The 27720-nt window shown below is 40.9% G+C and overlaps 1 protein-coding gene across 1 annotated transcript in view; it reads right to left on the bottom strand.

Annotated features, from left to right (window-relative positions):
• Nucleotides 1-27720, bottom strand: part of LOC309397898 (vascular endothelial growth factor receptor kdr-like) — a 182905-nt gene that overhangs the window by 65320 nt on the left and 89865 nt on the right. Inside the window, exons 10-11 of the mRNA XM_081964323.1 lie at nucleotides 10695-10845; nucleotides 1579-1722 (exon numbers count right to left, since the gene is read on the bottom strand). Coding sequence (XP_081820449.1) covers nucleotides 1579-1722; nucleotides 10695-10845 — 295 coding nt within the window. The remainder of the gene's footprint in view (nucleotides 1-1578; nucleotides 1723-10694; nucleotides 10846-27720) is intronic.

The following is a 27720-nucleotide window of genomic DNA, read 5'->3' as shown; positions in this document are numbered from 1 at the left end:
AATTCCTATATGTCAAGTCTTCCTTGGGTTGATCTCTAGGCCTGGTGATTTAATAGACCCAATTGTGTTGGCAGCAAATACCAAAGTAGTTTGCCCTCATCGTCTTCTGGCAAGCTTCACTTCTTTCATGTAGCAAAAGCCTTCAGTAATTGATTGACTGAGTGTATATGCCACCTCCCCCCAGCAACTCTATATTGGATGGTTCATATCTCCCCTCCAGGGGACCATCCAGGCCTGACCTGCTTAGCTTCTAGGGAATCAGATCAGCCAGGAGCGAAGTGAAAGGGGTTAAGGGTTAAGCAGTTTGGTTTTACTTCTGTTTAATACCAAAGGAATGCATATTTTGGTGAGTTCTTCCTTCCCTCATCTTTTACTGATGAAGAAAAAGGAAAGAAAGAATAAAAAGAGGCTAAGAAAGCGGAGTAGAGACATGGTGGCTAAGTGGCTAAGACGCTGAGCTTGTCGATTGAAAGATTGGCAGCTCGGCGGTTCGAATCCCTAGCATCGCATAACGGAGTGAACTCCAGTTACTTGTCCCAGCTTCTGCCAATCTAGCAGTTCAAAAGCATGTAAAAAATGCAGGTAGAAAAATAGTAACCACCTCTAATGGGAAGGGAACAGTGTTTTGTGCCCCTTCGGCGTTTAGTCATGCCAGCCACATGACCATGGAGACGTCTTTGGACAGCACTGGCTCTTCGGCTTTGAAATGGAGATGAGCACCACCCCCTAGAGTCGGGAACGACTAGCACGTATGGGCGACGGTGATGGTGAAATTCAATTTTTTTTACTACCGGTTCTGTGAGCATGGTTCTCAGAACTACTCAAAAATTCCGCTACCGGTTCTCCAGAACTTGTCAGAACCTGCTGAATTTCACCCCTGTGCGCAGGGAACCTTTACCTTTACCTTAAGAAAATGGGAAATGATGCAAAATCATTCCTATTTTAATCAGGATAACTCTTAATATTATTCTGAAGTAAGAAAGGAAGGGAGGGAGGAAGAAAGAAAAGAAAAGAAAAGATGAAAGGATGGATGGAGAGATGGATGGATGGAAGGAAGGAAGCAGGGAAAGAAGGAAGGAAAAAAGGGAGGATGAGAAAGAAGAAATAAAAGATTTGCATTCTTCGCTCCTTCCCTAAAAAGGACATTTTCCCAAGTTAGAGAAAAAAATTTCATTTAGTGTTTATCCAATCTCTGCGTTATCTGGGACTGTGCCTCGTATGGCATACCGAACATGGCTGAAAAAGCCGAGTGAGGGGAGATTGGAGGCCGCGAGTGAGCTGTGCTTCCAAGCCTCCCGAGGCCGTCCGGAGGCCCCTTGGCTGAGAGGAAGCTCAGGGCCAAAGGCATCTCTGCTTTACATTCTCAGGCTCCAGGCCAAAAGGGCTGCAAATGAGTCATGCATTTTTGGAGAGTTTGGGGGCTGGGAGGGGGAGGGGAGTGATGTCACGGTCAGAGTCCAGCATTCCAAAGGAGCCAGAAGAGAGCGGCCACTGATCCCAGAGTGGAAAAATTCCAGGCATGGGAAGAATGTGGTCCTGGGAAGGAGTTTGTTCCTGGGAAATTCCAGAGAGGAGAACTAGGTGCATCCCATGCCGTTTAAGTTTACCTTATTGCCATGAGTAAACTGCATATTTTTGATGTCCTTGATCCTGTTGGCTAAATAGGGAGTTTCATGCCTGACCGTTTTCTGGACTTTGATTCTTTTTCCACGTTGGTTGCACCTGGGGGGAAAGAAAAGAAAAAAGAACATTGAAATGGCTGCCTCTGCTCTGACCATTCCTGGCTTGCTGTATGATTTCGGGAGTCTTCGGGAGCCCTCCCCAACCTCTCATCTCCCAGCTGAAGGACTATAACTCCCATGAGCCTGGGTTTGAGGTCATACTGCTGAAGGTGTTAGCAGTCCTACAATGTCAGGGACGTCTTGAAAAGCTTTCTCTAAAGGGCTCCCTCCCCCTGACTTGCTGTTAGCCCATTCCAGCCTCAGGATTTGGGGGGCAAGTTAAGAGCCAATTTGGGCTAGTGCTTAAGGCTCCAGGATAGAAAGCGGAAAACGGAAAGCCGACTAGGTGACTGGGCCAATCATCAGGACAGGGTGAGTTCTAGTCCTGCCTCAGGCATGAAAGCCAGCTGGGTGACTTTGGTGCAATCCTCCTTGCTCAGCCCAGTCTACCTCGTAGGGTTGTTGTTATGGGGAAATAGGAGGAAGATGTGTTGGGTATATTTGCCACGTTGAATTGTTAGTGAAAATAATAAAGGTGGGATACAAAGAAATATAAATTTTATAAACGTGGAAGTGATCAGATAAGCAAAGCTAGAATTCATTCAGCTGCTTCCGCTCTGTTTGCCTTAAGAAGGAGAAATGGCACTGTTGAGGGTCGTGGGGAATACAAGCCAGGGTTCACTAATAATCAATATCATTGGGCATCTTCCAAGACCATCATTCCAGGAAGGGGCTCTCAGCCAAACTCCAATCTTTCCTGCCCAGGTTTTGTTGTTCTTGTTGTTGTCTTTGCTGTATCAGCTGCTCTGGTGAATTTGTTTCTTCAAGACACCCGGGAAGGGCCAAGAAATGCGTGGAGGGTCTCTGTCAGCTTGGCTGCAAGCCAAGAGGCACCCAAAACAGAGCCAATGGCTTTTGGCTTTGGAGCATAGAAGCGAATGGCCACCATCTCTCTGCTTTGAAGGCTGCAGGAGAGTCACTTGCAGACGTTCAAAACTGCCATCAAGTCTCAAAATAGCAAAAGAATACACCCCCATGCATGCATGCACATCTCCCACATGTGCCACGCTCCCGTGCATGCGCAATGGAGCTGAGCTGGGGCGACGGCTTGCGCGCCCGCAGAGAGGGCTCTGCCATCACAGGCCTATCCTGACGCTTTGCAGACTAGATGATGGACTATGAATCCTTTATCTCGGGACGGGGGGGGGGGGAAATGTGTAATAAGCCATTTTGTTTAATCTGAAAACATCCAACTGAATTTATTCAGGATCTGATTCAGGATCCAATCTGGATTGGCTGCAGGGACCAGAGGTTTTGTCTTCTGAGCTTTCGGACTAGATAGAGAGAAGCTTCCTGGAGATGGGCTCCAGCACAGAAGACAAAGCCTCTGGTCCTGGTTACGACTCAGGTTGGATCCTGCAACATTATTCTGGGATACGTATATCCGGCTTCATTTGTGAGGATCTGATTCCTTTGGGAAGCCTGCCACCTGTAGAACTACAAGGGAAATTAAAATAGATCCTATTTTTCATATAATCAAGTGAAGTTTACACCTGTACCAGATTAGGGCTGCATCAGGTGGGATGCATTGAAACGAAAGGCTAAGAAACCAAGATAGCAGGAAACCTGGCTCATGGCTGGATTTTCAGGTTATTTGAGAAGAGGGTCCACCTTTTCTGAATGAACTGGCTTTCTGTATGGGAGAGGTCCCCAAGGGTGCTTTTCAAAAGGCAACTGGACTTTCTCTTTCAAACCAGAAAGGTCCAGAAGGTGGATGGGTGAAAGAGGCCATCTATGTTAAAGCAGAACCACCTGTCTTCTGTCTACAACACAGTCCTTTCAGCCCAATTCCAAGAAGGTTCCACACCTATTTCAGGTGATCCTCAGGTGGCCTCAACAATTCTCAGGGAGCGACCGACCAATCTTCAGGGTGCTAATGACCAGATGACTGGAAAGACTATGAATCCTTCCAAGCCCCACCATTCAAGCGGAAGAAGCTTCTTGGATGATAAGTGAAATGTTTTCAAGGAAAACAAAAACCAAGAAAGTCCGGTCATTTTTGGGACAGCCATGACCTGGAAGATGGGGAATTTCCTCATTTAGGAGAGACCCTTAGTATTTCCTAGATTTCCAAATGGCAGCACAGATCATGGACCAAATTCTTCGACAGCTGCCTTAAACCAAAGGTTATTACCTTTCATGATTTTCACACAGTTCTCTTTAGGGCAGTCTTTATTGAGAAAAATGCAATGGAGTTACAAAACTTCCAGCAACTGAACTATTTCACATTTAAAACTAATCTCTAAAATACTTTTGGAGAGTTTAATTTAAAAAATCCTTCCTATGATTTAGGAAAAAGAAGTACTTTCCACTGCTGATGGACAAATTTGTGGCTGGTTATTTACATAATTGTTTTCTGAATCCTTATCAGCCTGGGAACCAATTATTACATCAAGAGACTATTTGTATGTTATATTTAGTGCACCAGGGGTGAGAGTTTCATAGCTGCTCATAACTGGTATTAACATATCCATTCTTGGTTTACATCACCACCAGCTAATCCCAAAGAGCGTATAATACAGCCATTCTTGAAGAATTTTCAAAAGTTTACATTAATATAAACTAAGTCCACCAAGTGACTAATACATAGTAATAACATGAATGTATCTGTGAAAGCTATTTCTTGCATAGAGTCACAAGTAAACAGCTAAAACTAGATCAAGTTGTATTAAAACAAAGAATAGAAGGAAATTTGACGTAGAGTAGGCAGGAGAATAAGGGACATTTCAACTTTAAAATAATAACAGATTTGGAAGGGACCTTGGAGGTCATCGAGTTCAACCACCTGTTCGAGCAGCTGACCCTATACCATTCCAGTCAAATGGCTGTCCAGTCTCTTCTTAAAACTTGCTTCATTTATTTCATTTTATTAAAAATCATTTGAATATTGATATTATAAATATAGCTTGCATTTTGTTACATAGCAATTTGAGCTTTTTCATAAGGGTTTCTTAGCTTTTCAACAATAAGATATACTTATCAGAAACTTCTGGATTCTGGTGGGCCTATTTAATTGTTTTAAGTCCAAATGTCATGAGAGAAATTTGAATCTTCTGAATTGCAACCTGATCCTTTGTCCTGACATTAATCTAGTCAATTTGAGATTAATGTCACATGCAAAGGATCAGGACCATTAAGTTGCAGTTCAGAACATTTATTGCTCAAACCTGGACACAGGAATCCAGGCAACTAAAGTTCAATACTAATATGGCACCAGATATCGGTCAATGGAATCCAAAAGGGTTTGGACTTGAACCGTTTGTGCCAACGTAATGACTCTAAGCTGATTACATGCTTAACTCTGCCTCCCAGCTCTGCCTGGTCTTCTCCTACAATTGCACTTTTATTGCAACGTTGCAATCCCATTGATTAAAAATGAAAATGTATTCATGTATTTATTTATTTAATTTATTTGCACTCATCTCACTATTGAGTGACTCTGGACAGTTCACAACAGCTTAATAATAGTTAATATATTATTAACAAGTATTGGAGCGGATAACATCTGACATGTTGCTGGAAGGAAAAAGCACAAAACTATGTCTCACTTATTTTGACCATGCCATACAGGAGAAATTCACTGCTGAGAGCAATTAAGAGTCAGTGGTAAGAGGAAAGCAGGCGGACAAAGAACACGATGAACGGGCACCATCAGCCAGATCATAGAAAAGCCGTGTAAGGTTGGAGAGACCTGGCCCTGAGGATCACCAAGAGTTGGACACAACTGAATGGATAACATCATCATCATCAACAGCAACATATTATTATTATTATTATTGTAGTTGTTATATTATTATTATTATTATTATTATTATTATTATATTATTGTTGTTGTTGTTATATCATATGTGCATTTTATTTCTATCTGTGCATTTTGGCAAAAAGTGAGACTGAATAAAAATAATTTTTGAACATTATCTTCACAAGTATAAGCTTTTTGGTCCATGCTTCTTCTTTTTCCTACAATGTGCTTTTTCCAAGATCTTTTTGAATTGGGGAACTGTCCTGAAAAATTCAAATTTCTTTTATCCATTGATTTTGGAATGGCAAATCAGGTCAACTTGCATTAAATGCAGATCGGACAGCTCTCTAAGCCAAAGTACACGTGCAAAAAACTAAGACCATTTAAACATGACACCTCTGGCAACTTTCTCCAAGAGAGACATGATGGTATCTGGGTCAAGCAAACATGGAGCATCTCTCAGAAAAGGAGGTTCTGGGAAGCTGTGAGGATGGGGTTTTCCAAAAGGGGAGCCTTATATGGGTTTCTCAGCCTACATTGAATGCAAAGCATCCAGTGTACAGTGACCTCTTAATTTTTATGCTACAGCTCAAGCTTTTTTTCAGATCATGGATTTGCCAATTATGTTGAGATAAAATTGCCACCCTTACAGAAGGGAGTTTTGCTGGGACATCGCCAGAGATTTCCCATTGTGTGAACATGTTCTGGGGAATCAGATATTTTGTATTACTGAAATCAAAGAGGAAGGGAAAGGAGAGGCATGGAGGAGATTCCCATCTGTTTGATTTTGTGGAAACTTATTTGGCTACTAATCCAAAGATCTCTCAATGGATGAGACTTTGAGCCACTGAAGAAGCTGCAACTGCATGTTAGGCAGTGGAAAGAAGGACCAGGGGAGACAGGAGAGCAGCCTTCTGATATCTGAGGGGCTGCCCCAAAGAAGAGGGAGTCAAGCTATCCTCCAAAGCACCAGAAGGCAGGACAAGAAGCAACGGATGGCAACTAACCAAGGAGGGAAGCAACTAAGGAGAAATTTCCCAACAAAACAATTAACCTATGGAACAGATTCCCTCCAGAAGTTGTGGGAGCTCCCTAACTGGAGGTTTTTAAAGAAGAGACTCGGCAGCCACTTGCCTGGAATGGTCTAAGGTCTCCTGCTTCAGCAGGGGTTGGACTGGAAGACCTCCAAGGCCCCTTCCAACTCTGTGGCTATTCTGTTATTTTTCCACAGATGTTCTTCCTGCAATAGTAATTCCCTACCCCCAAGAAAAACTTGAAGGGAGGGGGGGGGTGAGAGAACATAGATTAGTTCTTTAATGTTCCTCCATCTGTCCTTTATTGTTTTGTGTGGAAAACCAGATTCCTTCCCAAATTTCTTCCTGCAGCAGAGAAGGGTTAAAGTACACGAAGATTGTTACCTTTGGCTCCAAGTGGCATTCACCAAGAGAAGCATTTTCCATTCAGGCCTGAGCCAAAGGTCTCCTACAGTTCCTCTGCTAATATTTGAACAGGAACAAAGGAAATAGCCTGTTTGTCTACAAGCAACAGGCAACATTGCATGCTTAACTCAACAAAATCCTTGTTTAGCACATTTGAGCTTCATCACCCACCCCTCCTCTGCTACTACAAGATTGTCTCTTGATAGAATCTACCAATTTATCACTATGTTTGTGTGCTGAGTGTAGGATGAAGCTAAAGACAGGTAGCTGTTTGACCATCATTGCAAAGAGCAGAAGAGACAAAGAATCCTGATCAGATTGTCTGACTTTGGGGCAGATCTGTAGAATGTGATGTTCCAAAGCAATGAAAGCATATCTTATTGGATTTGGAGTTTCTCTTGGTTGTTTTGCAACAGATGTTTCTTGCAAGCTCAAAGAACACCAGGGACCCAACAGTTCCATCTTGAGTTATGTATGTCCTGTATTATTCAAAGAATATGTAACATGCAGAAAGTCAGGCTCCAGCTTCTTCAATTACAAGAATCTCACCTAAGATACCTGCCTGAACCATGGGAAGATGAAAACAGCTAAAATGTCTTCTAATCCAGCATCATGACACCCACAGTGGCAATTAGATGTCTCTGAGAAAGCCAAATTAGGGTCTGAAGCCAATAATTTGCTCTAATTGGAAGTAAGAGATGTTCAGTGAAAACCATGTCTGTCTCTGGACCATCTTTTATGAATTTGCCTCAGCAGAGGTTGCCTAAAGAAGGTCACCACTACATCTTGTTTGCATTCCCAAATCCTTTGCATCAATTGTGGGGAAGATGAGGCCGTCCACTTTAAGTCCAAGTCAATATTGATATTCCTTGGTTGGCCTCCATATTAGATAGTTCCATATTTTACCATGGTACCAATTCTTGCAGGTCCTGGAGAAGCCACATCGTTCTCTTGACTCTGTGGATTGCTATGTACTACTAGTGCCTCTGCCAGCCTCGATGTTCACCATATCTCCCTTCTGTGATCTGCTCTTTCCCCTGTGGAAATCATTAAAACTCTGCTAGTTCTCCTCTGTTTTTCTTGCTCTTCGTACAACACAGGCTGTGTCCATTTGTTCACACTCACAAAGGGTAAGAGCGTAATAATGCCTAGGCAGCTAATCGTTATAATCCCAGAATTATAAGCTTCATAATAGATGGAGCATGTATTTTTTTAAAGTGGAGGGGGAAATATGGATATTATCCTGGGCTCACAGATGTGGGCAGAGGAGTCGTTTCAAAAGATAGTTCATTATCGGAGCTGATTAGAGAGTTTTATACATGTTATTCATGGCGCTACAACAAATAAACTAGATCCCTACATCTTTTTTTTTAGCATGTTTGGAGAGAGCAGAAATGCACTGTCACTGGATTGAGAGAGAAGAAAGGACATATCAAGGTCATATGTCATATTAGGCTCCTTTCTAATTTTCTGCCATAATCCTCTGGGCCACAGGTGTCCATGGGTGGTAGGTTCCAATCATGCGGTTGCAACCACCATCTTGGTTTTATGACCACCTCTGCTGATCAAGCTGGATTGCACTGACCAAAAGAGAAAGTAACGATCCCTAAAGCTTCCTACTTACCTTATGTCTGAATAAGGTGTTCATTCTTTGGTCCCCCTAATCCAGGTCCAACATGCGAATTTGCTACGCTATTCTAAAATTCTCATTTTAGATTGAATTCCCAACTTCAGCCGCATCAAAAGCAGGGCTTAACGACTCAGAGACCAGACCTGATCTCGAAACACCGCCCACCGTCTGCTGTTTGGACCTTTGGACCTTTGCTTCCCAACTCAGAGTGGACAAAGCCAACTTGGTCCCTGGACCGGCTGAGCTGAGGACTCCAGGAGAGGCATTCAGCGGGGCCTTGTTTGTTTCCTTGGAAGCAGCTGTTTCGGTTGGAATCTTTAAAGAACGTCAAGACATCCCACTGGGCTGCCCAGGTTTTCTGGCAGTTGTTTATGTGGAAGAACTTTAACTGCTTGCAGGGAGATTAGTTGGGGTAATGTCTCTGTTCAAATCTGGCTATTCAAGTTATCGGATTTTGGTCAGCCGATGTGAGACTAGGCCCACCTATGGGCACACAGACCCATGCCACCCGGCATGCACTGCCTCGCCTCTTGCTCTTCCGGGTTTCTGGTGCGCAATGATCAGCTGGCCTTTGCGAACGTAGCAGTGCTGGAAACTGGAAGAGCTGTGCATATGCGTGCTGGCCAGCTGATCATCGCACATGCATGCTCAGCAGAAACCAGAAGAGAAGCTGCCCAGTGCGCATGAGTGCATCAGAAACCGGACATTTCAGTTTCCTGTGCACACATGCGCACCGGGCAGCTCCTCTTCCAGGTCATGTCCCTGACGAGAGCAAGCGTGCTCCATCACTGGACTAGGGCATTGCAAACCTCTGTCATTTAATGGGCAGGGCCCAAAGCCTCAAGGGCAGATTCTGTTGAGGGTCTGGGGCTTTACAGTCCCCTGATAGCCTCCTTTTGTTGCTGAATTACTTCCCCTCAATTCAGTATCTACCCTGTCTTTGTGGGCATTTTCAACACGAGAAGAATTTACTTACAATATTCAGCAGTTCCAGAAGTTTGAAAAAAGTACTGTAAGTCAAATCCACACAGGAAACTTACTGCATTATTTTCATAGCTAAATGAAACCTTCATGATTGACTAAATATTGGGAACAACCCATGGAATTTTTTTAATGTTGTGCTGATAGATACATTTCTGCAACAGAAGACAAATGTCCAACCAGATGCTTCTCTGTTCATAACATTTTGACTCACACTTTGTCTTTTACAACTTCTTCCACAGCTTAAGAGCTGAAGGAAAACCATCCTACCTGAAAGCCTAAAGCTAACAGAAGAGAATATTTGTAGCTGAGGACTGAATTGTGAGGCTCTTGATGCTCACTAAGCTTGGTTGTTTTCTTGCAGACATTTCATGACCCAACTAGGTAACATCATCAGTACTAGACAAGAATGGACTTTGAAGAAAGGAGGAGCAGCAGCAGGAGGAGGAGGAGGAGGAGGAAGAAGAGAACTGCAGAGTTCTTGGTGCTCTATGAGCTTGGGCGGGGGGGGGGGGGGTTGTAGACATTTCCTAACCAAACCAGGTAACATTATCAGTGCTGAAAGAGAGTAGGGTTTGCTCTTATATTGATATCCTAGTGGCTTGCTCTGTCAGAGTTGGTGGCAGTCTTCCTTGATTAGGCTGTTATTTACTGTTAGCTTGCTTGTCTGGTAGTTCCTTGATTGGGGTATTATTTACTTCTGGATTGTTGCTCTACTGCTAATCTTAGTGTTAATTTCTGCTCATATGGGGGTTGGTTGCTGGCAAGGAGGGTGTTTAGCCTTTTTCTTGGAGAGGAAGGATTATAATTTGCTTCATTCGCCAAAGCCTAAAGTCTTTGAAGGTCAAGAATGCCTGGCCCACTTCTATAAAATCTCAACGTTCTCTCCAGTACGTAGCAAGTAGCATTTCTTCTATGGTTTTCTAAATCTTGAGAAGCCCATAAATACTGTTTGGAGTAATAGAGGACGTAAACAACTCTAAAGAGCAAGCAACATCATCCCACAGTGATTCAATCCATGCAACTCACTCTCCTTGTGCAATCATATCATGATGCATATGAGGCCATTGTGGCTTTGGCTGGATGTCTGCCAGTTATAAGAGATATCTCTGATGACTTACTGGTTGTCTGCGTGGTTGCAGGGCTCCCATTCCCAGTGAATGGAGGGCAGAGGCCACCCACTTGCTGTGCATTGAAGGCTGTGCTCTCTTCCTTTAGTGACCAGCTCAGTATTGGAAAAATCAATCTCCTTTTCGTAAATGTGAGGTTTCTCTGAAGAGGAAGAAAATAGCACAGCTAGGTCAGCTTTCTTGAGAAAGAAGTCATAAGTATACATGAAGCAACAAAAGACAAATGTCATATCTGCCACAACTTAAACCCCTAATTAGAAAAGATCCTTGATTCCATTCGTTGAGAAAGGTATCGTTTTATTAGACGTCAAGTGTGTTGCAGTCATGCATAGTCATAAATGAGAACTGTGTGCCAAAATCCCTAAGTTCAACTTTTCCCTTCTTTAATTTCCTCCCATTGCTGATGTCCCCATGACCAATCAGGTTCAAGCAAGACGTTTTCAGAACGGTAAGCACAAGTGTAGGTTGGTATGCGGCTGCCGCCTTCTCCCAGCTGGCTGGCTTTGAGGCAGCATCTTGGGGGAATTCAGAGGTTACTTTCACTTTCCCCCAAGCATTCCCTCTCCCATCCCCCCTCGTTCATGGTAGATTCTCAATGCAAAAAATAAGGAAGCGTAAAGTGACAGCTGACAACTAGGATCTCCTTAAAGATCTATGCAGTCTTGAAGACCTGTGGACTTCAACTCCCAGGATTCCCCAGCCGATTCTGGGAGCTGAAGTCCATAGATCTTAGAGTTGCCAAGTTTTTCCTCTGCATCTCCCTTTGCCCAAATTTAAGGACTGATTCCTGCCCTCTTTTCATCTGCTACTGATTTGGAATAAAAGCCATCCTGAACTTCTAGATTCAATCTAGCCACCTATCTTGGTGAATTCTGGCCAGCTTACAAAACATAACTTTGTTAGGTGGTTAGATGGCCTAGAGACATTGGTATTTGAACATAGATCTTTGTAACGTTTATATTCTATTGTACTTTATTAATCTAGGTGAAATATCAAAGGTGTTTTTTTTCTTCAAAAGGCAGCTGGGCTGTTTTTTTCCCCTTTCAGGAAGTTTTTCTCTTTCTTCATCAAGAAAAAGAAAAAGGAAGAGAGAGAGAAAAACAGTCCAGTTGCCTTTTGAAGAAAAAAAAGCACCTTTGAGACAATCCTGACCTGGATGAGTGAGAATCTCTATAAACTAGGTAAAATGTTAACATATATGGCTAGTCCATGTATGACATGCCATCCGCTAAATAAATAACAAAATATAAACTAATCCTAATGATATTATTATGATCATACTAATAATATAAACACTCAATTAAAGCAATTGAAAAACATTAACGAGACAGAAGGCAGACAGCTCAGACTAAACAATAATGAAAATAAAGCAGGGCATCCATCCCTTAAGCAGCACAAAAGCAAAACAGTCTCAGCCCTTCAGATGAGTTGAATTATAAACAGAGATGCAGAGAACAGACCCGGCCTGCCCTAAAATGCGCTCAATGCCTCTTTGGTCAGATGTGTTACAGATTCTGTTCTACAGAGTGTTGGAAAAAATAATCTGCGTTCTTTCTCTTTTTGTGCCTGTGTGTGATTTACATACTCTTTCCCCAAACCTGGGCTGTATTAACACAAGTGAATGAAAACCTTTTTGTAATGTTGCCACAGGGTCAGTTTTAAAAAATGTAAACTTAAAGCTCGAACTTCTGTCACTAAGCAATGCAGTCATTAATTGAGTTGCTGCAAATTTGATAACTCTTTTAGATATGGTCATTAAATGAATCACATAGAAGATAAGTGAATCCAGCTTCCCCCATTAACTTTGCTTAACTTTCTCGTGACCCTGGGACGATGCAACCAATGTAAATACATTCCCTTTGCCAAATGCCCAGATTTTAAGGGATGTTGAAACAGTTGTGAGAGGACCAGTCATAAGTTACATTTTTCAGTGCTACTATAATTGAACATGGAACGGACGTAAGTCAAGGACTACCTCTATCCTTTGTCAGCAGCTCTTTTGCAAGTGTTGGTAATGAAGAAAAGAATGAATTTTGGTGAGCAAATGACAAAAATGCTGCACCTTTTTGAGTGTTTCAGGCGATGAGCAAAAATGCTCAGTGAAGAAACACATACCGATTGTCCTCGACTTACAACAGTTCACTTAAGGACCATTTGAAGTTGCAATGGCACTGAAAAAAGTGATTTATGACTGTTGCAGCCTTCCCATGGTCATGTGACTAAAATTCAGATGTTTGCAAATTGATTCATATTTACAACGGTGGCAATGTCCCAGGGTCACGTGTTCACATTTTGTGATCTTCTGACAGGCTAAGTCAACGGGGAAGTCAGATTCATTTAACAACCGTGATACTAATTTAAATTTCTCACTTTGCAACATAAAGTGACTCAATTGTGGTTGTAAGTCGAGGACTACCTGTACTTTGCACACCGAAAGTGCAACCCTGCTTAAAAGGTCAGGAAGAGAGGACTTATAAGAGATCTCCTGGTGGAGAGTTTGATTTGGAGAGGCACTTTCTCTGCTTCTGCATTTCAACTGCCTCAGCCAGTCTGGAGGGACGTGAAGATTTTGTCAAGATAATCTCATTCCAACTGCTTAGCTCAACAAGCTTAGAAGGAGAGATTAAACATATCTAGCAAAGAGACAAAATCTTTTCTATTTGATGGCAGGAGTGAACAGATAAATGCTTGAATTCTTTGATTGTAATAATGGATTTTACCACTTAGCACTCAAATATGAATTATAGATGCGCTTTTCATTACCCAATTAATTTTTAAAATGTAGATTGCATTATTAAATATTATGTGAAACCTGAAATCAGGCCTAATGAATTAGGGAATAAAGTAATCACTGCTGGAGAAGCAAAAGAGCAATTATTTACTCTAACCTGGAAAGATAAAGCTATGGAACATACTGTTTTCTTTAAACACACACACACACACACACACACATTTGCACACATAGTCGCATGACTACACGATGATGGAGGAAGTTATAAAGACAGTCTAGGAACCAGCGATGAAAGGAAGGTCTTGGGGTCAGGAAAAGAAAGTTCTCTTTGGTTGATTGTTATTGAGAACAGATTGTCGGCAATAAATCTGCAATAAGAGGTTACTATGGCAACCATGTTTTCTAGCTGCTTAGGTCTAATACGTAATTAAATAGTGGCTGCCACAAAAAGGAACATTTTCAAAGTTCTCCACCCCCCTGCATAGATTACTACAAAAAAATATGAAGTGACATTATCTGGCATAGCTTAACCATATGTTTAAGACTGAACTCTGCTGTTCCTTCCTATGCGTAGTTGTTCATCACTGCCACTCACTTGCCGACTTGTCAACTGGCTATCTTACGGCAGAGTTTCTTACAACATTTCATTCCAGCGAGGGTCTCCCAGCAGCCTTAAGCACCACGAAGCAGTGATTTTCCAAGAAAAATTAAAAAGGACAATTCATTGCCCTTTTAGACCCATCAGCCCAAAGTTCTGGCTTTCTTCTGTTTGATGACCATGAGTGAAACTAATCATCCCATTCCTTTCACTCCGGTATAGCCCATAAAGGTAGACCATGGTGGAAAACCTCCAGTGATGAGAGGAAGGTAATCTTTCAGTTCTTAATTCAGCCATTCCCAGCTGAAGACCCTTTGTATACCGTCTACATACTTCTGAATGGGATGATTTTTCTGTCCCAACATATCTGAGGGACAGCCATTTGAAGAAGTTGGCTTAGATGTTTACCAGGATGAGTAAAGACTGAGTTGTTTGATTAAATCACATCTCGTGATGGAATCCAATGAGGAGGTGAAATCCAGAGCAGTAAGAGGCAACTCAGCCCAGAGAAAGAGACGGAAGACAACCCCCCCCTAATGGTTCCCAGAGTATATTGTTGATGCAAAGAGTTCCCAGATTTTCTCCAGAGGTGTCAGACAGGAAAGAATTAACAGAATAGAATAACCGAATAACAGAGTTGGAAGGGACCTTGGAGATCTTCCAGTCCAACATCCTATTCTGGCTAGAAACCCTCTACCATTTCAGACAAATAGATGTCAAATCTCTTCTTTAAAAAGTCCAGTGTTGGAACAATCACAACTTCTGGAGGCCAGTCGTTCCACTGATTAATTGTTCTAAATGTCAGGAAATTTCTCCTTAGTTCTAGGTTGCTTCTCTCCTTGATTAGTTTCCAACCATTGTTTTTTGTCCTGCCTTCAGGTGCTTTGGAAAATAGGTTGATCCCCTCTTCTTTGTTGCAGCCCCTCAAATATTGGAAGGCTGCTGTCATGTAACTCCTAGTCCTTCTTTTCATTAAACTAGACATACCCAACTCCTGCAAGTGTTTTAGCTTCCAGTCTCCTAATCATCTTTGTTGCTCTTCTCTGCACTCTTTCCGGAGTTTCAACATTTTTTATACATCATGGTGACTGAAACTGGATGCAGCATTCCAAGTGTGATCTCATCAAGGCATTATAAAATGGTATTAACACTTCACCACATGTCATTCTTGCTTTTAAGCTTGACACCTCTCACAAGGCAGCTACCTCTGCCTAAATCAAAGCGTTTATGCCCTGAAAGCTTTGGAAGGCCCCATTTCATAGAATCAGAGAATCCTAAGGCTGAAGGGGACCTTGGAGATCTTCCAGTCCAACCCCCCCAGTGAGGCAGGAGACCTTATATCATCCTGATCCAATGGTTGTCCAATGTTTTCTTGAAAATGTCCAGGACTAGAGAACCCTCAACTCCAGGAGACAAGCTGTCCCACTGATTAATTTCAAACTTTTCTTTCTGAATCAGAAAGAAACTATGGAATAGAAAATAGAAAAAATAGAATAGAGAAAATGTAGAGATGAGCAGATGATGTACAGTTGTCCTGGGGTGGCTTTCAAATGTGAGCTGAATCGATGCTTCTCACAAGTTGGAATGCAAAGAATTGGGGAGGGAGGCGGCTATTCTGAGCCACCTGGGTTTGCATAGGAATTTGCATAAGCAGCCTTTCATGTTGCTTTTCTTAGCGTTTGTCCCACATCGTTGCAGGAGCCACTTGTTTTGCACTGCGCTTACCTAGTTCTTTCAGCCAAACTCCTTGGCGCCTGATGTGACAAGAAGTTTTGTTTTTCAGCTGCATGCTGATTTGGGCTTAAAGGGAGAGCCTGCTCCAAAGTCAGCCAGGTACGTTTTGGATCTAAGAGAGGCCTGGATCATGGATCTCCTTGCTCCTGACCCAATCTCTTCACCATTGAGACCCACTGGGTCCCTGGAAAGCATCTTCCAATCCATGGAAGTTTGATCGGGAGACTTTTGTTAAACACATCTTTGTTCTAACTGGTGAATAAAACCAGTAGAACGGCTTTCCTGAAAAAGAGGGGCGGCTTCTTTGAAAGAGATGGAATTCAAGTGGTGGAATGGCCTGCCTTCAAAAGTTGTGGGTGCTCCATCGGGGGAGGGGGGCTTTTAAGAAGATAATGGGCATCCCCTTGTCTGAAATGATGGAGAGGCTCTTGCTTGAGCAGGGGGTTGGGTTAGAAGACCTCCAAGGTCCCTTCCAACTTATGATGCTGCTGCTGCTGAAAATGCCCCTTTCTCCAGTAGCCTTCACGTTCTCCTGGCTTTGCCAGGTAGAGAAATTCTCCCCTATTTCTAACTGTTCTCATTCCACTCAATGAAAGAGAATTTGCTCTTGAAGATTCTTCAAAAATGCTTTTCAAAGGAGGAGAGAATTTTTCTTCTCATCACAAATTTGTGCAAAAAGTTGAAAAACTGTTTTTGCCCTGCATTGTGTCAGTTCTGCAGGTGACCCACGCTGGAATGTACAGTTTTTCTCTTTTCTTTCCAACTCATTGCCTTTGTATAAAGAACAAAAGAAACTCTGGTTTTCAAGCGGTTCCTTTTCGGTATGCACAATTGCACATGTGGCCACAACCCATGCCAAAATCTCTATATAACTTGAGTCACACGTGAAATTAAGCATCTCATGATGAATTTAATGAGACAAGGACTTCAAAACAAAGTTGCTTTTTAAAAAATAAAAGCTTCTGTCTTGCCTAGACAAACATTCCTACCTAATTGGAAGGAACTGGAACTTACTAAAATGACACCCTTGAAAAAAAAATTAATGAGAGGTGAATTGGCAGGAAAGCCTCTGTTGACACCAGTGTCACACATTGCTACAAATAACCTGCTTTGTTTTTAGATGCACAAGTTTAATTGCTTTGAAGTCTCACCCAGCCATTTAGTCCGAGCCACTTTCTGAATTCCAAGCTTAGCAAAGCAAGTTCAGAGCCACTTGATGAAATTCTGTTGACAGGCTCAAATGCTTGACTTGTTCCAATTCAATGTTTCCAATTGATTCAAAAAGTCAAGTTGATTATATATGTTAGTTCAGCCCTGAATTGACTTGACAAAATGATCTTTTTGCCTTCCAAACTGCACCATTAATTTGATGCATCCAATTCAGTAATTGATCTGAAACATCGTTCCGATTCAGAAAGATGATCTGATCTGATTAAATCACTTTGGAAACTTGAACCAGTTCGAATATCAGATTGACCTCTGGTGTCATAACGATACACGGCTTGTTATCTTAGATGTAGGTCATCTGATAACTGCAATATGGGTGGATTTACACTTAGAAAAGAACATCTACCAGACACATTGCAATTTGGAGAGAAATAGAGTAGAATTGCAGCTACTTCTGTGGCAGAAGCATAATCGAAAACTTTCTTCTCCAGCATTGCAAGTCTGTGTAACTCAGTGTCCCCATTCCTATTTCTTGATTCCCACCCATGAAAACATTTTATTAAATATATACATGAAACATGCACACCCCATGTTCATATATGACGTCAACTCTAAAATCATTTTTTTTCAAACAAAGTCTATGATGGTTTAATAAAAAGGCTCAATTCTGATTGTTAAGGCAATGACAGCCCACAGGCATTGCAAACTTCACAACCCATTTCATGTAGTTTAAAGCTTGGGTGCAGATTGTCTCATGTCATGACTGACCTTCATGGACATCCACTTGTCTGGTTGCGTATGGAATGGTATGGAATGGTATAGCAACAGTGCTTTACGGCCCTCTCTAAGCAGTTTAAGAATCTTGCTCCCAATAATCTGGGTCCTCATTTTGCCGATTTTGGAAGGATGGAAGGCTGAGTCAGCTTTGAGCCAGTCAGGATCGAACTGATGACAAACAGCAGAATTAGCCTGCAATGCTGCATTCTAATCACTGTTCTTAGGGTCTCCTGCTTGAGAAGGGGGTTGGACTAGAAGATCTTGAAGGTCACTTCCAGCCATGTAATTCTATGTTCTATGAAATTCAACTCCCAGAATTCCCCAGGTAAATTTTTTGCCTTCTGGTAAAAAAAGCAATGTTAACTAAAAGGTTGACTCAGCCTTCCATCCTTCCCAGGTCGGTAAAATGAGGACCCAGATTGACGCTGGCTCTTGTTATATTTAAAGCTTGGGGAATGGACAAATTTCACTATGTGAATAATTTGCATGGTTAAAGAAAATTTGCATGGCATTTCCTAACTCTAATTAAGCAGAGCATCATTTGCAAAAATATATACCCCTGTATTGGGGATTTCTCTTTTTAGTTTAATCTTAAAATAACTACCAGAACCCTAAATTCTTCTTGCCTTGATATTCTGCTCTCTCGGGAAATTCTCTTAAGCCAAAGAAATCTTAACTATAATGGCAATTAATATTGTCTGAAGCTTCACATCACTACAGATCCTCACGCCTAACACAGATTAAAGCTTTTACAATGGAAGTCATTAAAAAGAAGGGGAGAACTAACAAAAGAAAAGAGACAACTCTGAAATAGAGATGCCGAATTCCAAATGTAGGATGGAAATAAGAAAGAATATCGTTTGCTGTTCTTCTGGTTTGTAATTCCTTCCCAATGCAAAGTAAATTTAATTACATCAGAGTTTGATTAAATTTAATCATGACAGGCCAGGAAAAGTGAAGATTCAAGAGAAACATAGTTTGGGACCAGAAATGGGCAACTCCCCAAAACAGCTGCCACGTTTCAAGGGGAATTTTGGCACTCTATTGATCAAATCTGCACATGACCGATTTAGTTTCAACTTTGCAGCACACCTAACAATTGACAATAAGAGAGGGGACCCGTTAAGAGAGAAAACATCAGAAGGCCCATTAGAAGTGGCCTATAATGACCACTTCAACATTTATCTTAAACAGTACAAGTAGTCCTCAACTTCTGACCCCAATTGGGAGCAGAATGCACAACTGTTATGATGCCCTTGGCATAGGATCCATGCTCATTCTCCAAGATGAGACTATGAACTACATACAGCATCTACATGCTCCTAGGTGAGTTGTATTGGGTGCAAAGCATGCATGTAGAACTGAAAAGAGGGCTCAAGACAGGTGTGTGGGTCCCCTAAATCAGGTTTAGCTGGGAAGTTCGGTTTCAGGTACAATGCTACACATTTCAGGAGGTCCACCTCATTCTCCAAAGCGCCAGAAGGAAGGGCAAGAAGCAATGGGTGGAAACTAATCAAGGAGAGAAACAACCTGGAATTAAGGAGAAACTTCCTAACAGTGAGAACAATTAACCAGTGGGACGACTTGCCTCCAGAAGTTATGAATGATCCAACACTGGAGGTTTTTAAGAAGAGATTGGATAACCATTTGTCTGAAATAGTATAGGGTTTTCTGCCTAAGCAGGGGGCTGGACTAGAAGACCTCCAAGCTCCCTTCCAACTCTTTGATTTGGTTATTCTGAATTTCCATTGCCAAGCAAGGCTGTTCTTAAGTGAGTCGTGTCCAATTTTACCACCTTTTCCCCATGGTTATTAAGCAAAGCACTACCCTTGAATCTCATGGTTCTTAAGTGCATCCAGCTTCCCCCACTAACTTTGCTCGTCAGAAGTCGGCTGTCAAAATTGCAAATGGTGATCACACAAACCTGCAACCATCATAAGTACAAGCCAGTTGCCAAGCCCCAGAATTTTGATCATGTGATCATGGAGATGCTATGACAGTTGTAAATGGAGTGACCAGTTCTAAGTAACTTTTTTCAGTGCCGTTGTCGCTCGAAACAGACAATCTGGATAGCAGTAACTCTGATGATTAAAATAGTAACACTCAAGTACAGAATCTTGTAAAAATTATAGAACAAACTACACTTTCACCTAGCATAACTTCATATGCTTCAGTATCTGAGAACTCTTCCGTGAAACCATAAGATTGCATCCTGGTGGTTTTAGGTCATTTTATGAGGGGTGGATAAATACAATGGTCCCTTGGTACTCAACTGCTTGGAAACGCATCAAATTTGGTATTCAATGTGTTTTGATGTCCTGGTACTCATAGTTTGTTTGATACTCAATGTACAAGTCCCTTCGGGGAGAGGGGGCGGTCTAGAAGTCTAATAAACTAACTAAACTAACTAACAAGCTAGAGCTTGTTGGTGTTGGTTGCCTTGAGACTCACTACATTATTCCTTATGGAAAAAATCTGTTTGGTACTCATTGTTTTTGGTACTCATTGCACCTCAGAACCAATTAACGACGTGTACTGAGATACCAAGGTGCTATCCTTTTTTTCTGTTGAGACTGTAAGCCTTGTTAAATATGGGCAAATCCTCTTTCTTGTACTTTCAGGGAGATGTAAGTACAGGTAGTCCTCGACTTACAACAGTTCATTTAGTGACCCTTCAAAGTTACAACAGAACTGGAAAAAAATGACATGACTGTTTTTCTTAGCATCTCCATGGTCACGTGATTAAAATTCAAACGTAATTGACAACTGACTCACGTTTATGACGGTCGCAACGTTCTGGAGCCATGTGATCCCCTTTTGCGACCCTTTGACAAGCAAAGTCCATGGGAAAGCCAGATTCACTTAACAACAGTGTTACTAGTGCAACAACTACAGTGATTCACTTAACAACTGTGGGAAGAAAGGTAATAAAATGTGGCAAAACTCACTTAACAAATGTCTCACTTAGTGACAGAAATTCTAGCCTCCATTGTGGTCATAAGGGGGGGGGGGGACACTTCTTGTACCAGGAAAAGTTCCTGCTATTCACCCAGGCATAATTTTTTTCATTTGCTCTCTTAGCATATTGGATGTAAATTGAAATCCAGACAATTCAGTTTCATTAAATTCAATAAATTCAACTAATAATCTTTATTGACCATTGCAGAAGTTAATAATCCTAAATGACCATTGGAGAAATTCCAACACGGAAAAGAATTGCTCAATGAAAAGATAATTTTTAAAATCATGCTAAACCTAGGCAAGGAGTTAATTGGAGCTAAATAAAAAATTAAGGGAAAAATTCAAAGTCATTTGGCCAGTCATATCTCATGCTTTGGATGCTAATTGTGTACTGTCTCCTCATTCAGCCAAATAGCTACACCTTGCTATTAGAAAGTCTAAGATCAATTTTTAAAAAAACAAAAATCAAGCTAGCTGCTATATTTCTCCAAAGGGTTGTTTCTGGGCTGAGAAATGAATTTGTCCCTGTAGTTACCAGATTTTATAACATTAGCTGTGAAATGCTAGTTGTTGCTTGTTCATTGCCTCCTATCAGGAGGTTGGAGAAGGTTAAAAATTTCAAAACTGTTTAAGAATTATCATCTAACATGACTAACACTTTGTAATTTGTATCTTATGATTTAGGTTGATTGCTTTTATTTAGTATCTTATGACTATCTTTGAGTATTGTATTATGATTTATGATGATTGCATTTTATTATAATGATCATAATTTATCACTTGTTGCTTGTATGTACACTGAGAGCTTCTGCACCGGAGACAAATTCCTTGCGTGTCTAATCACACTTGGTCAAACAGAGTTTTCTGTTCTCTTCCCTTCCATTTTGACAAAATTTGCGATGTTTAGGGGCAAACATCATGTTTTGTTAGAGCCAATCCTAAGAACTGGAAAAGGCCACTGAATAACTAAAACCAGTTTGTATCATTTCATAAAATGGCCTAATAAATTTTCCAGACAACTTTGTCAGAAATGCTGTTGCAGCATAAAAAGTCACTGGAAAGATCTTTATAAAATTTCAGTTTATTTGTTTTAGGTGAGAAGGAAAAATGTCCTTGCTTCACTGTAAGTAGTTTTTAAGTCCCCTGTACTTGCTTTGTACTCTGGCCCGGAATAACTATGTTCTCCCACGTTTCTCATTCTTGACTCCCCAGGCTGTGTAGTCACCAGCTGTTTGCTAAGATCACCTTTTGCTCTTTCTCTCTCTCCCCCTCCCCCCCTCAAATGCTTCAAGACGTTTGCGCCATGGAGCTCTGGCTCTCAACAGAAATCTCCTCCAAGAAAACACAAACATTGCAAACCACCAACTTCTTGGAGGCTCTTGATGTGCAAATATGTAAAGGAAGAATACCCCCCCCCAACCGATGGGCTACCTCCTGGAGCTTCATGAGGTCTCTACAAAAAACCAACAGAAGTGCTCTTGCCAGATTAAATACCGTCATGTCTCAAAGCAGGCTTGGAGCATGGGTGGCCCAGGCAAAAAGCTTCTACATGTGAGGAATAATCCTTGCAATTTAATGCCTGCAAGGGCCCAGAGGCTAAGTGGGAAAGGCATTGCTGGAATCTTCTGATGGCAAGAGATTCACCTGGATCTGCTCTCAGATCCTCTCTAGGTTTGATCAAGTATGAACAGGGCAGCACATTCTGAAGTGTCAGCCCTACACGTCCTTCTTTAAATTTACTTCTTTTCTTTCACAAGTCACCATGTCTCTAGCAACTCCCAACCCTCTTCCTAATGCTAACCTACTTGTGACCTTAACCCTTGCTCTTGTGGATCCGGAATGGTCCAAATGGTGGGACCTCTCCTGTTATTCTGCTATGTTTCTGGTAGTCGCACAACCAGCTACATGTTTAGACTGAATTCGGCATTTTTATCCACATATATAGAACATAGACTAATAGGCTTGGAAAGAACCTTAGAGGTTTTCTAGTCCACTCCTCTGCTTGAGCAGAAGACCCAATATTATTCCAGACAAATGGCTGTCCAGCCTCTTCTTAAAGTCTTGAGTGTTGGAGATAACCCACAACTTCTGGAGGCAAGCAGTTCCACTGGTTGATTGTCCTCCTTGTTAGGAAGTTTCTCCTTACTTCTAGGTTGGATATCTCCTTAATGATCTTAGACTAGTAATACCTACTTCTCTCAATTATTCATCAATAGTAAAAATATTGTGATGAAAAATTGTTCATCAATAATAATAATATTACTGTTATCTATTTGTCACAAGGTCAGCCAAATGTTTAGACTGGATTTGGCATTTTTATTATTATCATTATGGGTAATCTACAAAAACTTAGTTAGAATTCAGTATTGCAGGCAAACTCTGCCCACAGCCAAGAGTTTGATCCTGATGGACTCAAGGTTAACTCAGCCTTCCATCCTTCCAAGGTCAGTAAAATGAGGAGTCAGATTGTTGGGGGCAAAATGCTGACTCTATAAACCACTTAGAAAGGACTGTAAAGCATTGTGAAGTTGTATATATGTCAAAGTGCTACTGCTGTTGCTATAACATCTTAACCTTCTCATTTTCCAAAACGTTCTCAATTTGATGATTATTGTCAGTTTGGGAAATTTTGCTGCAGCCATTAATCAAATGGTCAATTGTTTCATCCTTTTCACTACAAAAGTGACATTTACTCTTATTAGTTAAGTGATGAATTATAACTTTCCTGCAATGAGTTGACAAAGCTTGTTCCTGAGCTGCTAAAATAAATTATTAGATGTTTCTGAGATAGTGTTGACTCTTGGCAACTGCCCGGACACATCCTTGCAATTTTCTTTGCAAGTTTTCAAAAGGGATACATCACTGCCACCTTCCCAGGGCTGAGAAAGAAGGACTGGCCCAAGGCCATCAGTAAGTGACTTCATGCCCAAGGTGAGAACAAAACTCAAAGTCTCCTGCTTTCTAAGGCTGCACTAAACTGGAGGTAAATTTGTTTGGGACCTATTGACAAACTTTCTTGGACATCCTGATTAAGTCAGGATGCAAACATGCATGGTTTATAGTCTGGACATCTTAACATGATATTTGCACGATATTTGTAAATATCATTTGCATGATATTTGCATGATATTTCAAATTGATGGCCCTTGGCCATGGTGAAGTATGAATGAAATTGTTTCTGGCAGTTAGCATACAGAAACAATTAGTTTCTACTTTATTGTATGTAACTGCAATCAGTCTATGTCAGCTTTTGCTATATAAGATAATGAGGCTTTGGACAATGATCAAATTATGAGGCTCATCCAATGAAGCTGACTGGAAGGAGCTGTAGAACATTCTTTCTCAAGCACAGAATTAACCTCTGGGGTTCATGGTCACAAACTGCCATGTTGGCTACTTACTTTTGATGGCTTTAAAGTTGAGTGGAACAATTTGAAGAGGATGGTTCTACCAAGGCAGCCCCTTTGATGCAGTGGGGAAGGCATCAGGCTAGAAACCAGGAGGCTGTGAATTCTAGACCCACCCAGGAAGCAGACTGGGTGACCCTGGTTCAGTTACTTTCTCTCAGCTCTAAGAAAGAGGCATTGCCAGTATCTAGGTGGGCCATGAATAATAATAATAATAATAATAATAATAATAATAATAATAATAATAATAATAATAATAATAATAACAACGACAACGACGACGACAACAACAACAACAACTCCGCCGTTGCCAGTCCCAAGCCCGGATGAGAAAGGAGGAGGGTTGGGGTCAGGTTGGCAACCTGGCCCCACAAAAACTCGCCAACCCATACAATATGGTGAAAGAAACTACTAAAAATTCTATACTGCATCGGTCGTCGCACAGGTTAACAAGGGCCGCGGCGGATGTTGAGCTACAAGTGGACCAGCCAACAAAACGACAAAAATATAGTGCAGATGAAAATCGTGCCATAATGGCCTGTTATTACAACTCAGAGCCAAAAAAAGAGGCTACTTAAAGCGAATGTATGATTTATGGAAACGACAATATCCAGATTTAAATGTTAGTGAACAACGACTAGCAGATCAAAGGCAATTTATTATACAGAATAAAGTGTTTAGCGAAGTTGAACTTGAGGAAATTCAGGCAAATTGCAAAACAAAAAAACAACAACATCACAAGAGGAATTAACTGATACTCAAGACACAATTAAAGAAATCGTAGTACAACTCCCAGAGGAAGCTGTCGGAGAGGAAATAATAACACTACCACCAGAACCAGTTACCATTGAACCAACTGATGAACCACCTCAAAAACAAAAAGAACTGAAGGACAAGATCATGGAGCATTTTCTGGCTAATGAGGAAAGGCAACGTTTACCATCATTAAAAACTGTCCCTAAGAAAATTTTGGGTCCTATCATGAAAATGGTTAATGCTGTGCTTTCAACAATTGAATCGGGATCCATATTGGAAACGAATCAGTTAATGTACAGTGCAGCTGTAATAGTCACTAATGAACTAGGCATTAAAATCAAAGCAATGGAAAAAGCATCAAAGCCAAAGTGGAAAATCCGATTAGAACAAAAAGTCAAAAAATTAAGGGCAGATCCTAGCAACTTAAAGAATATGCATGAGCAACGGCTTAAAAACAGCAAAATCATAGATCAGCTAATCAGAAGATATAGATTGGATACAAGAAACATCAATGAAACTGTAGAGATTGTAAAACAGCAGATAACAGCAACAGCTAGAAAAATTGAGAGATATGAGGCACGAATCATCCAATACAAACAAAATCAACAATTTCGATCAGACCAACGGCATTTTTTATCAAAGTCTTAATGTGAATGGTGACACCAAAAGTGAAAAACCAGAAAAGCAGTCCACAGCTGAATTCTGGAAAGGATTGTGGGAAAATGCAAAGGACTACAATAAGGAAGCAAAGTGGATACAGGACTTTGAGAAAAGCATTGGTAACAAACAAATGCAAGTATTAGAAATAACAACTGAGATGGTCAAAAATCAAGTAAAAAAAGTAAAGAATTGGACATCACCTGGAAATGACCAATTACATGGTTTCTGGCTCAAATATCTGACCAGTTTACATGCAATATTGGCCAGACAACTGAATGAAATTTTACAAAATGGTCAAATTGATGAATGGTTGACAACTGGAAAAACATACTTGATTCAGAAAGATGCAACTAAAGGAACAATACCTGAAAACTACAGACCAATAATATGCTTGCCAACAACCTTCAAATTACTCACAGGCATTATTGCAGATAATATTATGGATTATTTGGAAACAAACAACATCTTGCTAGTAGAGCAAAAAGGCAATAAAAGAAGGAGCAGGGGTACAAAAGATCAGCTCCTGATTGATAAAATGATATTAGAAAATTGTAAGAAAAGAAAAACGAACTTGAATATGGTCTGGATTGATTATAAAAAGGCATTTGACTCATTGCCACATAGTTGGATCATAAAATGCTTAGAAACAACTGGCATTAGCAAAAATATTACATCCTTCACTGAAAAGGCGATGAAACAATGGAGAACTGAGTTGGCAGTAGGGAATGAGAACTACGGAATGGTAAATATCAAGCGAGGAATTTTCCAGGGTGATTCACTTTCACCTCTTCTCTTCATCATCGCAATGATCCCGCTATCAGTAATCTTAAAAAAAATGAAATTAGGCTACCAAACAGCCAAAGTAGCTGAAAAAATTTCGCATTTATTATATATGGATGATTTGAAATTCTATGGTAAGTCAGAAATAGAAATCCAATCACTGACAAACACAGTCCGAGTATTCGGCACCGATATTTCAATGCAGTTTGGCATGGAAAAATGCACCACTGTATCCATAAAAAGGGGCAAAATCACTGCGTGTGAGGGAATTGAAATGCCCAATGGCCAACTAATTAAATGCAACGAAAATGAAGCCTACAAATACTTAGGCATTCTGCAGTTGGATAACATCAAACATGGAGAAGTAAAAACTATTGTCAGGAGAGAGTACACCAACAGAGTTAGGAAAATTTTGAAATCTAAATTAAATGGTGGAAATACAATCAAGACCATAAATACTTGGGCAATACCAGTTATAAGATACACAGCTGGTATAGTTAACTGGACACAAGCTGATTTGGACATTTTGGACCGAAAAACCAGGAAACTAATGACAATGCACTACAGTTTACATCCATGCAGTGACACTGATAGATTATAACCGCCCCGAAAATCAGGTGGCAGAGGATTATTACAAGTGAAGCAAATAGTTGAAGAAGAAAAACATGCACTGGCCAATTATTTAAAAGAAAGTCAAGAACATCTATTAATCGAAGTAAAGAACAAAAATCTACTGAAGGCCCAACAGACGAAACAAGAATACAGAAAAGATGTGATAAAATCAAGAATGGAGAGTTGGCAGAACAAAGCCTTACATGGTCAATTTCTGGAAAAAATAAAAGATAAAGTGGACAGTGAAAAAACTGGTTATAGTTAACAACAGGTACATTAAAGAAAGAAACAGAGTCACTAATCCTGGCTGCGCAAGAACAAGCTATCCGAACAAATGCCATTAAGGCCAAAATCGAAAAATCCTCTGATGATGCCAAATGCAGACTCTGCAAAGAAGTTGATGAAACTGTTGACCACATACTCAGCTGCTGTAAAAACATCGGGCAGACTGATTATAAATTGCGACTCAATTCAGTAGCACAAATGATCCACTGGAATTTGTGCAAAAATTATAATATTAAAACAACAATAAACTGGTGGGAACATAAGCCTGAAAAAGTCACCGAAAAACAGATGGTCAAGATCTTATGGGATTTTCGTATACAAACGGACAAAATACTGGCACATAACATACCAGTCATCACACTGACATACCAGTCATCACACACAATCATAGACATCACAATACCAGGTGATAGCAGGGTCGACGAGAAGGAACATGAAAAAATCGCAAAATACCAGGACCTAAAAATTGAAATTCAACGATTATGGCACAAACCAGCAGTGGTAATTCCAGTGGTAATCGGCACACTGGGTGCTATTCCAAAAGCACTG

The sequence above is a fragment of the Natrix helvetica genome (assembly GCF_964273705.1).
Source record: "Natrix helvetica genome assembly, chromosome: 11".
Lineage (NCBI taxonomy): Eukaryota > Metazoa > Chordata > Lepidosauria > Squamata > Natricidae > Natrix > Natrix helvetica.
This window is presented reverse-complemented; position numbering and strand designations above follow the sequence as displayed.